The sequence below is a fragment of the Rissa tridactyla genome, chromosome 16 (assembly GCF_028500815.1).
Source record: "Rissa tridactyla isolate bRisTri1 chromosome 16, bRisTri1.patW.cur.20221130, whole genome shotgun sequence".
Taxonomy (NCBI): Eukaryota; Metazoa; Chordata; class Aves; order Charadriiformes; family Laridae; genus Rissa; species Rissa tridactyla.
In genome coordinates, this window is record NC_071481.1 from 7,537,272 (window position 1) to 7,550,218 (window position 12,947).

The following is a 12,947-nucleotide window of genomic DNA, read 5'->3' on the forward strand; positions in this document are numbered from 1 at the left end:
CCCCCCCTCCCCGCCTCTCCCGCAAGCGCCTTCCCCCCCTTTAGATCTCAGCGTGTTTGCTCTTGACTTCATCCACTAAGTCAATAGTTTGGAGATGCCCTCATCCTCAGAGGCCCGAGCCCCCGTGTCCCCTCCCTGTTTTCTCCTGCGGATAATGGCAGCCTTTTGTCGTGTAATCAAGCTCCCGAGGGGTTGGGAGACAGATATAGATTCTTGGCATTTGTCGGTGAAAATGAAAGCTGGATTAGGCAGAGGCGGCTGCACACTCCATGGTAAAGGACAACAACTATTCCCCCATTGAAAGTCCCATTCTGGTTTGGTTATTTTATCTTTAAAAGTTGTTTGTATTTCTAAAGTGGCTATTGATGCACTTAGAAAGTGTAGCAAGCTGTAAAGCCTCGCTTCAAATGAAAGGCGGACAAAAAAAAGAGGAGGTTAAGGGGAGAAAACAGAGTGAGAAAAAACACCGTCAGAAAAAGAGGGGGGGAGAGAGGAGGGGGATGGCAAAAGAGTTAAAAAGATCAAATTCAGCCCGGGTAAAGTTTAAAATCGGAGAGAAAAGTCACGAAGTCACAGCAGCCGGGAGAGCAGCGAGGGCGCGGGGGTTTTGGCTCCGCTTTTTCCCTTCCCTGCCCGTTTGCCTGCCTCGCAGGGAAAAAATAACGCCAATATTTAGGTTTCCCTCCTGCGCATTGAGATGACGGGGAGGGGGAGTTGACGGGGATATTTTTTTCTCCGCGGGGGACACTTGACTCTTTGCAACTGAACTCTAAACCCGACCAGCTTTCTGCTCTGCGCTGAAGTTATTTTATTCTTTAGCAATTGATCACAACCACCACCCTATTTTTCTCCTTGACAGAGATTTGCCGAGACGCTTTTGCCAAGCAGAAACGGGGAAGGTTGTCCATCTCTGCACTATTATCCTTTGAGCATTTTCCCTTGAGAAGCACGAGATTTTGACATTACATATATATAATTTCACCCCAAACATCACTTGGATTTAACCATCTTGAATCTCCTCGTCCTTTAGATGCGTCTTAATCTTGGGCTGTACCGTCTCTCCCTCTTTACATACCCCCCTTCCAGTGAATAGGCGGTGGCAAGAACTGGGTTATTTTGTTTGTTTTGTTTAAAAAAAAACCCCATTTGTTAAAATCCCCAAACTTTTCTCTTCCTTTTGCTGGAGTTTCAGGAATGGAAATTGCAGCTTACCCGCTGCGAGCATATTCAGCTGCACGCACAAGGGAGGGTTTGTGGCTGGAAGGAGATTAAGGGGAAAACTCCAGGAAAAAGGAACAGAGCAACAAGGTACAAACCAAATATTCACATTCTCAAAAAAAAAAAAAAAAGCTTCAAATAGCTCAATTTGCTGCTATTTAGCATCAAACAGGCATCTTCTCGAGAAGTGGGGAAAGAATTTAAAAAGAATTAAGTTACTGCACAGAAATAACGAAATCTCTCTGGAAAAGGCCAGCCTTTTACTAAATATGCGCGTCTATACGTGGGCATATATATATAGTCCTTTAAAATCACCAGCAGACCCAGCTATCTGCCCTCTCTTGGATAATTTACACCATACAAAGGTTGGGGGCTATTAATCCCGTCCCCCCCAGCCCCCATTCCTATTCATGTCAGTGTTTCTTTCTTTTTCCGAGCAATCAAATGTGCCGGAGACAATTGTAGCGAATTTAAACATGACTGTCCCCTGAATATCCCTCGACATCGAAGTGTCCTTTGTACCTTCACCCTCTCCTTTTAAAGACGTTTATACATTTAAAAATGCAAAATAATGCAGCCAGTGGATCTTTATTAAAGCGCAAGACGCGGCTCTGGTTGGATTGATTTTTCACAAGGAAAAAAAAAAAAACAATAATCTTTACGAAGTTGTTTAACAGTGGGAAGTTTCACGGACGATTTAAGGACCCTTCTTCTAACTTTAAGCAGGGAGAAAATCACCCGAGTATTTTTAACTCCACTTGGAGGGGAGTTGCTCAAAAGCAGCTTCTCGTTGAGCAATCCTGTCGAGTCAACTTTCCTCCCTCTCCTTTAATTCCCAATAAAAATGCAAATCAATTCGTCCCCATAATGGGAACGGAAAAAAATAAATAAATAAATTACAGAATTGCGGTCGCTCCGGACTTTCCCCCTCCACTCCAGATTTGGACGCAAATGGAAATGGTAGAAATAGAATGGAAATTCCCTTGGAAGATAGGAAAATAACATTTTTTCGGACCCCCCTTTCCCTCCTCTGGGTTTGGGGACCGCAGTTTCATAACTGGCTCCCCGCCCTTATGCTCCCCGCCCCCCCCCCAACTCTCCCTCTTTTAAAGATGCCACCGGGTCACTTTGATCCGCGATCTTTAGGGTCTCCGGACAAAGAAGGCAGTGAAGGCTGAAGGCTGCCGGCTGTCCCCCCCCCATCTGCCCGCACCTCGCCCGGGAGGGAGCCCCGCTCCCCAGGGTCAGGCAGAGTGCTGCCTTCCAATTTTAGCAACAACAACAAAAAAACCAAACAGGAGAAGAGTGAAAACCAAGAAGGGTTTTTCCTCCCTCTTCCAGAGAGTGAGAGAGAGCGAGCGAGCCCGGGGGCAGGGGACAGACAACTTGAAGGGAAGAGCGGGTGTAAAAATAGTTTGTGCTTCCCTTGCCTCCGCCGAGCCCCCCCGAAACCTCCCTTGGGGCTGGGGAGCATCCCTCCGCGTCCCCCCAGCCCGCCTCCGTCGGCGCAGAGCAGCGGGGGGGCGACCAGCCATAGGAAAGGCAGCCCCCTCTTTGAACCTCAGCTTTTTTTTTCCCCAGAAAAACTCCTTTTATTTATTTTTTTTTTTAAGTTGACAGGTGGAGGTGCAAGGGGAGCATCCCTCGAGTGGGATGCTGCTGAGGGGAGGAAAACCCTCCATTTCCAGCGCGACCCCCTCGCCTCACTTGCCCTCTATCCAAGGAGAGTTGACTAGTGTTTTTTTAGTTATTTTTAAATTTTTTTTTTTTATTTTAAACAAGCCCTTTTCCTCATCTTCCTCGACTCAAGCCCAAAACCTCCTAGGAGCCCCCGAGCCGCGCAGCCCGGCCGGGACCGCAGCCACGCACAAAATGGATGAGCTGAAATGTCTCCCCAGCTGCAGACTTCATGAATGAGCGACCCCCTTCCCCTCTCCCTCCCCATCTCCGGCTATAGATTGATAGATATAGATATATTTCATGAATGAGCCGAGGGTCCTCCCCGCCTCCCCCCTGCCTTGGCTATCCCTGCAGAGCCTATAAACAGCAACGGCCCTTTACAACAATTCATCACAGGACCCAGAGCCATCCAAGCAAGTAATATGTAGCCTCAGATCTAGTATGTCCCACAAGACAGAGCGCCTGCTAATTAATAGACAGTGATTCCTGCAAGCAGCCCTAGCAGTCTGTAATATGATGAACTTCCTTTGTACCGGTGTCACCACAAATGTTTCTGATAAGGAAAAGCATCCAAGGATCAAAGACTATAAGCTTCTCAATTTCCTCAAGCTGCCTCTACTTTTCCTCACCTACTTTTTCTTCCCCCCCTCCCTTCCCCTTCCCAGCCCCTCCAAGGAGATGCAATCCTCCCTCTCCCTTCTGACAGCCCCCAGGTCCGCTCAAGCGCAGGGGTCAGTCCCAGCCCGTGCCCCCAAAATATCGTCATCATCATTACTTGCACCTTCATATTCTGTCTTAAAAAAACAAAAAAAAACCAAAAAAAAACCCCTCCGATTCCGGCTCTCGCCCTCCCCCGCACCTCCTCATTCCTTCCCCACTTCTTCCCAACTCCGGATGACAAATGTCTTTATAAACAGGCATTAGCTGACATCTAATTTCTTTTGTGGCAAGATCATGCAAAGTGCGAGCGCACAGGCGAGCCCTCCCGAGCGGGTCCCATCCACGGGTCGGGATGAGCCGGGAAGGAGGAGGGTTATTTTGGGAAAGGGGGGAGGGAATGCAGCAACCCTCCCACCCCCGGGCACGCCGGCAAAGCCGCATCCCCATCCCAAGTTCTCCTCCCTCCGTGAGCCGCACCTGCGCTTCCCAACTCCTTAATTTCTTTTTTTTTGCTGGGCTGATTGGGGAGGAGGTGACAAGGACCCCCACCAAAACCCACCCCCCGAGGGCTCTGGTGGCTCCACCTGCATCTTCAACGTTTCGGGGAGGGGGAAGCGGTGCCCGGCCGGGCAGGAGCAGCTCCCACCCGGGGAACGCGGGGGTTCCCCCTCCCTGTGTCCCCCTCCCGCCCCGGCGCCCTCCTCTGCTTCCCGGCCTAGGACACCCCCAGCATCTTCTCGCTCCAAAAAAACCCCAGAGCTCAAATCAGACTGAAGTTCCGATTAAATTAAAAAAAAAAAAAAAAAAAAAAAGCAAAACCCAGTGGTGGAGAGGAGAGTAATGTGGCAGCTGATTGAAATGGGCTTTTTTTTTTTTTTAAGAATAGTCTCTATAAATATATAATATCTCCAAAGCTCAGGTCTTAAGAGGGTCCCTTATTTGCTTATTTCTTTTGTAGGAAACGTAATTTTCAGAAAGATACTTCCCCCCCCCGCGCCTTACCCTAATGCTCGAGTAAGTACCTTACAGCTTTAAGGCTAGTGTTATATGTGCTTTAAAATCCTGCCATGTAAATTCCCCTGAAAAATTTGGAAAGCTTCTCGGGGGGGGGGGGGGCTTGGGGGGGGGGGGGGGGAAATGGGAGAGGGGGAGGGGGAGAAAGGGGAGGTTAATCCGGGTTTAATGCTATGATGCAGTCACAGGACCAGGGCTAGGCTGATTGTGTTATCTCTTCCCAACATTTGGGTCTCCCATATTTCACCCAGCCAAATAGCTGCGAGAAAAAAGTGCGTATGGAGGCACTCCTGACGCCTCAGGAAAATATGTTATTAATATCTAAATAACTTCCCAATACTGTCTCTAAATCTCCCCTTCACCACTCCAGATGATGAATTCGTTTGAAGTGTTCTCCCGTCTCATCTTTTCAGTGTCTCTCTCTCTCTCCCTTTTTTTATAACCAGGCTTATTTCAAACTGGTAAATATCTAATTCCTTTAACCACACTGCAGACACGTCTCTCCCCTCTTATATACAATTCTCATTTGGAGAGATCCATACATACGTGTCTCTATAAAAAGAGAATAAGCCCCAACACAGCCTTAAACTACTTCTTTAAATTATTTGGGGGTTAAGAGCGTTTTTTTTGGGGGGGAGTTGGGGGGGGGATCTGTTTGTTTCCGAACAACCCCTGTGCACACCTGGATCACACATTTGCCTCACAGCCTTCCTGCCGCTTAATTCAATCTCTGCCTCCTCTCTCCTACCCCAATTACGGGCGAAACCTCGGATTAGAAATAGACCTTCCAGCTTCCTTCCTCTTCCCCTCTATCACGGCATCCATCTCCCCCGCATCGCCAAATATCGACTTCCTATCCCTCCCAGTATAATGTAATCTACCATCCACCTTCAAATTATAGATTATAACGTCTAGAACGTATTTCCTTTCCCTTCCGAGCTGAACTCCGGGCACCCCACCTGCCAGCCAGCGCTCCTGATACCAATATTTGCTTTATATTTTCCCCGGTCTATAACTGGACCTATTCTTCTCCCCCAAAGAAGGGGAGGGGGGTTAATGTAGAAAAAGAAAAAACCACAAACAAACCCTGGATCACAAACATCTCCCTTATATTATTTCACTTCCTACTGTATAATTGAACCTCTCTCCCCGCATCCTTGTCTTAAGTTTGTTTTTTAAAACGTCTTGTATTAGATTATACTCGTTTATTCCCCCTTCCAACCTTATCTCTCCTCCTCTCTTCTCTCCTTCCCGTCACACTTGATTTAGGAAGGAGTTTATCTTGCAAACATTTGCCTACTTTGTTTATGTAGACCAGGTTCTGCAGCTACTTGTTCCCAAAAGCCACTGTTTGCCTTTGTAATTGTTATCTGTGTTTATTGTTGTACCTCATTTGTCTCAGCTTTTTTTGTGACATGTAAGCTCCGTGTGTGCTCACATCCAGCCCCCCCCTTCCTTCTCCCTCTCCCTGCCTTTTTTTTTTTTCCTTTCTCCTTTTCCCTCCTCTTTCTCCCTGAAATATGCACAGAATAACTCAGCCTAAAGCCAATGAATTGCTTGACACTACCCTATCTCTTTCCTGCCCCCCATTATTAGAGCTGATCCCACTCGCAACACTCACAAATCCCGCCTGGTCTCTGTTTGATTAGATTGCCAACCTTTCGTAATCCCTTGATTTGATGAAGTGTCTATTCCCCCCCCTCCCGCCCCCCATCTCCCTTCTAAACATACATTTACAGAGAAAGCGCTTGTTGGTTTTAAATCGATGCAGATTGTTTGCTGATAAATTGACTCCATATCCCCCCTACCCCCCCCAGCTTGGGAAACAAAGCCCCTTTCCAGGTGTATGTGGGGGGGGTCCCCCCTCTTTCTCCCTATCCCTTCCCTCCCCCGAGCCTAATTAAATTTGGCAGGACCTTCTACACCCAGTCCAAACACCTTCCTTCTCTCCAGCCCCCCAAAAAACTACACAAGCATCAGTGACTGCTACCAAATTAAATTGTTATCACCTCCAAGTGTCCAAATACCCCCCTCCCACCAAACTGCTGTTCACACCTGTACGCGTTTCCCACCCCTAATAAAAATCCACCCCTCTGCTCTCCCTGGCTTTCACACCCGGCTTTCCCCATCCCACGCAGGATTTCCGCGCTGCCGCGGCGCGGGGGGAGGTATCGAACCAAAATCCACCCGTGGAAGGAACTCCGTGCAATAAAGTGGAGTTCAGAGAAATAAAACGGGGGCGGGGGGAGATAATTACAAATCCGTGTTTTCACCCCAGATCTCACCCGATGGGTCCCCCGTTGCCCCCTCCCCTGCCAGCAGCGCCCAAGCCCTGAGCATCCTCCGCAGGCATCCTGCCCTGCATCCCGGGGCGCTCCGGGGGAGGGGGGGGGGCAGGACCGGCGGACCCCACCCGTGCCCGTGGGGGTGACACGCCGGTCTTCCCTCTCCTCCAGCGCGGGCAGATCGCCTTCTCCATAACCCCACCGACCCCCCCTTCACCCGCGTCTGGTTGCAATTAATACCCCGCCGGGATGAGACGCCCCCCCCCCGCTTCCTTCCCGCATGAAACGCTGAGCACCTTCCCCAGCACCCCCTTAGATTTGGGGTTCCACAAATAACACGCACTCCCCCCCCGCCCCGCCTCCATCCCCACGGAGCACCTCGGCTCGGCGGGAGAACAGCGCATCACCCACGCGTGACCCTCCCTAATAAACCCCACCAGTCATAATAAATAACAACAACCAAAAATAATAATAACTCGGTCTTAACAAGGATAAAAAAAAAAAAAAAAAAAAAAAATAAAGTGAAGCCTCATGAATATATGCCCAGGGCTAGCTGGAGTGAGCCGTTTAAAGATGAAAGTGCAAAGAAATAAAGGCTCAATTTAATCTGCCTTAAAACCCTTCAACTTAACGTTTGTGCTGGGAACTCAGAGAGTGAGTACTGATTGGGGATAAATACATTTCTTAGCATGCCTTGGAGCTATTACACCCTTCTCCAACACAGCTCCCTATTCAACAGCCACAGTTTTCATTACCAGCTCTAATAAGTCTTAACATTATTAAATGCCAAGCAGACGATAGAAAGAAACAGGCGCAGGGTGGAAGCTTTCTTTAACACTTAAAAAGAGAGAGCATTTAGGGCTGTCTTCCTCCGGCTCCCCGCAAGGAGAACCCGCAAATGGAGCAAAGGCGTTTGTCAAGAGGAAAAAGGCCAAAACAAAGTTTTCCCCCCTCTCCCCCCTCATCCGCAATAATACTAAAAATTTTAAAAAAAAAAAAAAAAAAAAAAGCAAACCCCAAACCCACGCAGTAAAAGCAGAGCTAGAGAACAAGTGTCGGGAGTGCGTTAGTGTCTTAACTTTATTGCAGACCTCCTAGGAAAATTGGTAGGAGAGCGGGGGGAGAGATGTCTAAAGAGTAGTATTATTCCCGAGCAAAAAAAAAAAAAGAAAAAGAAAAATATCCAGCGCACACTCACCGCCTCTGAGTGTTTTGCAAGTTGAATCATCAATTACCTTAATTGGGGCCATTAGAACTTTTCCAGACGTGAAAATATACATTGACGGCGGTAATTTTTTATTATTTTTCTAAAAATTATTATTTTTTAATTGCACTCGATCTTGTGGCGATCGCGGCAGCGCTCGGACGGCGCCGGATCCAACCGGGCGCTGCTGCGGTCGATGCTCCCCCCCCGCAAAACCCCAAAGCAAAGCCTTTTTGGGCGATTTCTCCGCAAATCTACGGAGTCTGATAGCGGGGAGAAAAAAACCCAAACACCTAAATTACTGATAAACGGGATTTATCTCAAGGGACGGGAGAGGGAGCGGAGCTGTGCGCTCGGAGGTTACGCGGCGCTCCGCGGGCTCCGGCATCAGGAATTTGCCCAAATTAGCACTCGATTCAAAACGGGCTGGTTTCATAAAGAAACGGGGGCTCGTGTTTTATTTGTCCGCAATATTACCCATGAAGGAAGAAGAGAGCGTTTTGTTTTGCTTATTGACACGCACTTCTGCATATTATTAAAGAATAAAAAGCCTCCAGCTCCTTCACTCCTTTTTATTTTGGGGTGGCGATGGGGAAAACGCACGGGCAAGGGGTGGGGGGCGGAAATCATACCACAGTCTAAAAATTATATACAATTTTTTTTTTTTTCCCCAAGCGACGAGGCTCGGATAAAATAAATCTTAAACTAAAAAGCTACACCCCCCACCACCACCCCCCAATAAAACTAAAAAACACCCCAAAGTGATGGGGGGGAGCTTTTCGCGGACACAATAGCCCCGATTTGCAAATGAGCATCGCCTGTTTCCAAATCACAAGCAACATTTTGCAACGTCCAACGGCTATCCTTTTTCCAACAGACGGTCCTATAATATTACAAAACTATCTAACAGCAGGGAGTTTTGAATAATTTATCTCCCTTTCTTCCCTTCCTTGGCCCTTTGTCCAAACTTTTTCTCCTCCTTGCAGAATTTTGAATGAGAATAGACAAGCCCTCCCTCCCCCATCCCTTTACTCCATTTTTAAGGCAGCCTAGGGTTTTTCCCCCTTTCCCCCCCCCTTTCTTTTTTTTTTTTTCCTTTTTCTTTTTTTTTCACCCCCCCCCCCCCCCCCTTCTTCTACTGTTTGCTTTTGTGGTCAGGAATCTTTTGCTTATAAAGCTTCAATAGACTTGAAGGTCTTTGTAAGTGAAGTTCATCTTCAAGGTTGGAAAAAAAAAAGAAAAAAAAAAAAAAAGAGGATCGTATCCTTAAAGAAACCCCTTTTGTGCACCTTCATTTAAAACTCCCAGTAACGTTTGATGGTGACACGGAGAAGCTTTTCTCTGCCCCAAATTCCCCTCACTTCAGTATTTCCCCACTCACCCGCATTGTCCCAAAACGGGGGAAACTTTGTAGCTAGTGAGAAACTTTGCAAGCGATCCCCATTGCTTCCCACAGCCGGACTGGGGACCCTCTCCGTACGGAAAATACCTCTCACCCCACTCCCTCTTGGCCCGACACCGATGATATCACAAATCCCCCGAAACTCTGACTGACTCAGCCGCGACAGGCCTGGGCCATCGCCATTTTGCCATCGATTTTGCAGAAAAAAATAGCAAACCCCAATTTCCTGAAGCCCTTCCCCAAGGCTTATAAAATTGCTGTTTTCCCCCCAAAAAATGTGCTGAGCTCTGCGACGCGGGGAAATAATTTTCTGCCTAAACCAATACACCAGGTCCTCCCTCAGGTTGCTTAAAACTTCCCCATCTTTCCAAATGCCTTCATTGATAAACCTCAATTATGCTCCCTAAAAATGCCATCTTTCCCCATTTTTTTTATGGGGGAAGGGGAGTCATCACCCCACCAAGCTTGCCAAAAATCAAATTACAAACACCACAATGGCTGGCTCTGGCCGTACCTCGTCCCTCACCCCACAGTTACAGCACAGGAGCTTTAAAAAGTTTAATTTTTCCTCCTGTGAGAGGAAAGCGCCAACCGTGGCGCTGATAACAGGGCCCCCTGCTCTCCCCCACCACCGGCCTGGCCTCGAGCCTTTCATCAGAAATGCCAGATTGATTTTTCCTGGTTTTATTTAGGGGTGCAGACCCCCCGTTTCCTCTGATCCAAGGACCTCCCATCTCCCCTCGGCACCAGTGGCTCTGCGGCAGCCCCAGCGCAGCGCCGATCCCGGCTTCTCTAATTGATATTGATTGGCCAAATCGGTCAACTGTCAGCCAGAGTTTCAGGGGACCACTTAGAGAGCAGGAGAGAAATCTGTTTAACAAATTCATTTAGGAATCAGAGATGCCTCCCCCCCAGCCATCTCCTTTCCTCCTTTGTAAATAATTGATCCAGAGCAAAACACCAACAACTTTTCCTCCTGGGAAAGCATCCTCAGCCTGAGGGGCTGGGTACCACCTTCCCCTCCCAGGGTCCTGCATCGCACCCTCAACTCTGCCATCAGTCATTTTTGGAAAGGACAAACGCAAGAGGCTCTGGAGCCATCCCCTGTCTTACTCTTGGAAGGGAGGGACGTGTCCTCTCTCCTAAATGTCCCCTCCAGCCCAACCCTGGGGCACGCATGGCCACCTTTACCTTTGTCGCCCAGGATGCCGTCTATGCTGTGCTTGGCCTTCTTCTCCCCATCTTCCTCCTTCTTGTCGCAGTCCTCCTCTTCCTCTTTCTTCCCGAATTTGATGCGTAGCACACGGCTAATCGAACTCACTAAACCTCAGACAGTCAAAGACAAAAAGGCAAGTATAAGCTGCCTGGGAAGGCGAGGTGGGAGCCGGCTGGCAAAAGCCAAGCTGGGGATGCACGACTCGGGCAGGAGGCCTTGCACGCACACAAAGGGCATCTGCACCCCCTTTTCCCAGGAGTACGCACCTGCGCCATCCTCCATGCCCTCCAAAACACCCCTGGGTTCACCCCCACCATTGCACCGAGCTGGACACCCGAAGTTGGACGTGCTCATCACCATCCCCCTGAGACACCCGACATGAGCAGCACCCGGTTGTGAGCAACACCCCATGGAGCATCGCAGACGTTGCAACACCCCGGGGTGCACACCCCCCGGTTACCGCCTGCTTCGTAACAGGGGAAAGGGCCCCCAATACCCAGCTTTCACCCCAGTGCCAAATGGGACCCTCAGCCTGGATTCAGACCTGGAGCCTGTCCCGGATCCCGCTTTTGGGGGGAAATGTGCCCTGTAGAGAAGGCTCAGCACCCCCAAAACAGCCAGGCCCCAAAAGCTCACACACCCCTGCAGACCCAATATTGGGGTGCGGGGCTCTTTTCCATGGGTGATGGGGATCCATGGCCGATGGAAATGCCGCTCTGCAGCCTCCGCTGAGCAAGCAAGTCCCAACAGTGCAGCCGGTGTCCCCTTTAACCCTAGATTCGGGGGTCTGCCTCTATGCATGCTCCCTCCACACTGGGAGCCCCCCTACTTTCACTGGAATTGGAATAAGTTGGCAAAGCTGGTTTATTTGTGTTTGTTTTTCCAGCAGACTGCAGCGTGGCCAGGGCACAAACCCCCCTCGCCTGCTATGGTTTGCTTGGGGTGATTTTTTTCTCCCCCGCTCCTATCAAAGCAAAGGCCAAGAGGATGTTTATAGCCCTTGGAAACATTTTTTAGTGGCGATAATCATTTCCCTCTCTCTTCCCGCAGGTATCAGGGTGTCCTTCTTGCCAAGCTGCCTTCTCACCTGAGGGCACGGTGCTCCGGTCGCAGTGCCCATCCTTCAGGAGCCTGTCTCGGATCTCCCAGCTAAACATCCCAGGGTTTTCCCGTTTGTATTCCTCGATTTTCTTCTCCACATCGGGAGTCGCAACCTGCTTTTGTGATCAAGGGACACCGGTGCGTGCCCGCGTGAGCAGAGAGAGGAAAGGGGAGAGAAAAAGCGCTTTTAATTGAAAGAGAAGCTGTTTGGCTCAGTTCAATCCTCCTCACCCTGGCTGCTAGATTTGGGCTGAGAATAAGGGATTTGAGGGGGGAAAAGGAGGAAAATAAAGCCGGGGAAAGGCCCTCCTCTCCCAAACGCTGGCCACCCTAGAAGTAGAATCTCTGGGGGCCAAGGAGATCAGCCAGGATGGTTTATCCTGAGCCCCAGGGGGGGAAGGAGGCAGGGAGGGGGTGCAGGGGATGCTTTTTTTAGGGGGGACTGTGTATACTCATTGATTTATTATTCCCTGAAACACCCCGGCTCGCCTCCTCCCCACACACAGGGGCCGAAGCAAACGCCTGAACGCGCGCCACTTGTTGCACATGGTGAAGGGGAAAAAAAAAAATCACTTTAATTTATTCATAGCCTTCAACTCTGCACCGATTTCTACCCATCTGAGCCTGCAAACTGCACCTTTGTTAAAGCCCCTTCCCCTCCTCCCGCCTTTCCCCGCGTGTCCACCTGAAAAAATTTATACCCCCCCCAAAAAAACTTAATTTTTTTTAACACGAGGAGGGTGGGTTAGCGTGGCCCCCGCATTGCACTCACCCTGGGCTTGCTGCCTCCGATGGCTCCGGGCCGGATGGAGCCTGTCTCCTGGTACCTGCAGAGGATTTTGAGACGCATCCGTGGAGACCCGCAACTGCCGGGAGATCACGCAGGGCCGGATCCGTGGTGAGCCATCTCCACGATTTTATGACGGATGTGGTTGGGAAGGGGGCGACCGTTGATGAACACCCCTCCGAGCTGGTTCACCCTGCCCTGGCCCAGCGGGTGGAAACTGGAGAGCAAAGAGGAAAGAAAAAAAAAAAATCCAAACAAAAAAAGGAGGGGAAAAAAAAGTTAAAAGAGGGAAAAATCCAGCAAAACGGGGCGCATCCCTTCCCGCACATCCAGCTTCTCCCCGGTATTTGAATTTTTAAAAGAAGGGAGAAACCACTCGC

General features: G+C 49.5%; 1 protein-coding gene across 1 annotated transcript in view; it reads right to left on the reverse strand.

The window, feature by feature from the left end:
• The window catches only part of PAX7 (paired box 7), a 102,818-nt gene extending 90,116 nt beyond the window's left edge, over positions 1 to 12,702 (reverse strand). Inside the window, 5 exon segments of the mRNA XM_054222665.1 lie at positions 10,655 to 10,783; positions 11,767 to 11,893; positions 12,553 to 12,625; positions 12,627 to 12,672; positions 12,675 to 12,702. Coding sequence (XP_054078640.1) covers positions 10,655 to 10,783; positions 11,767 to 11,893; positions 12,553 to 12,625; positions 12,627 to 12,672; positions 12,675 to 12,687 — 388 coding nt within the window. The 5' untranslated portion in view covers positions 12,688 to 12,702.
• Between the last annotated feature and the right edge of the window lie 245 nt (positions 12,703 to 12,947).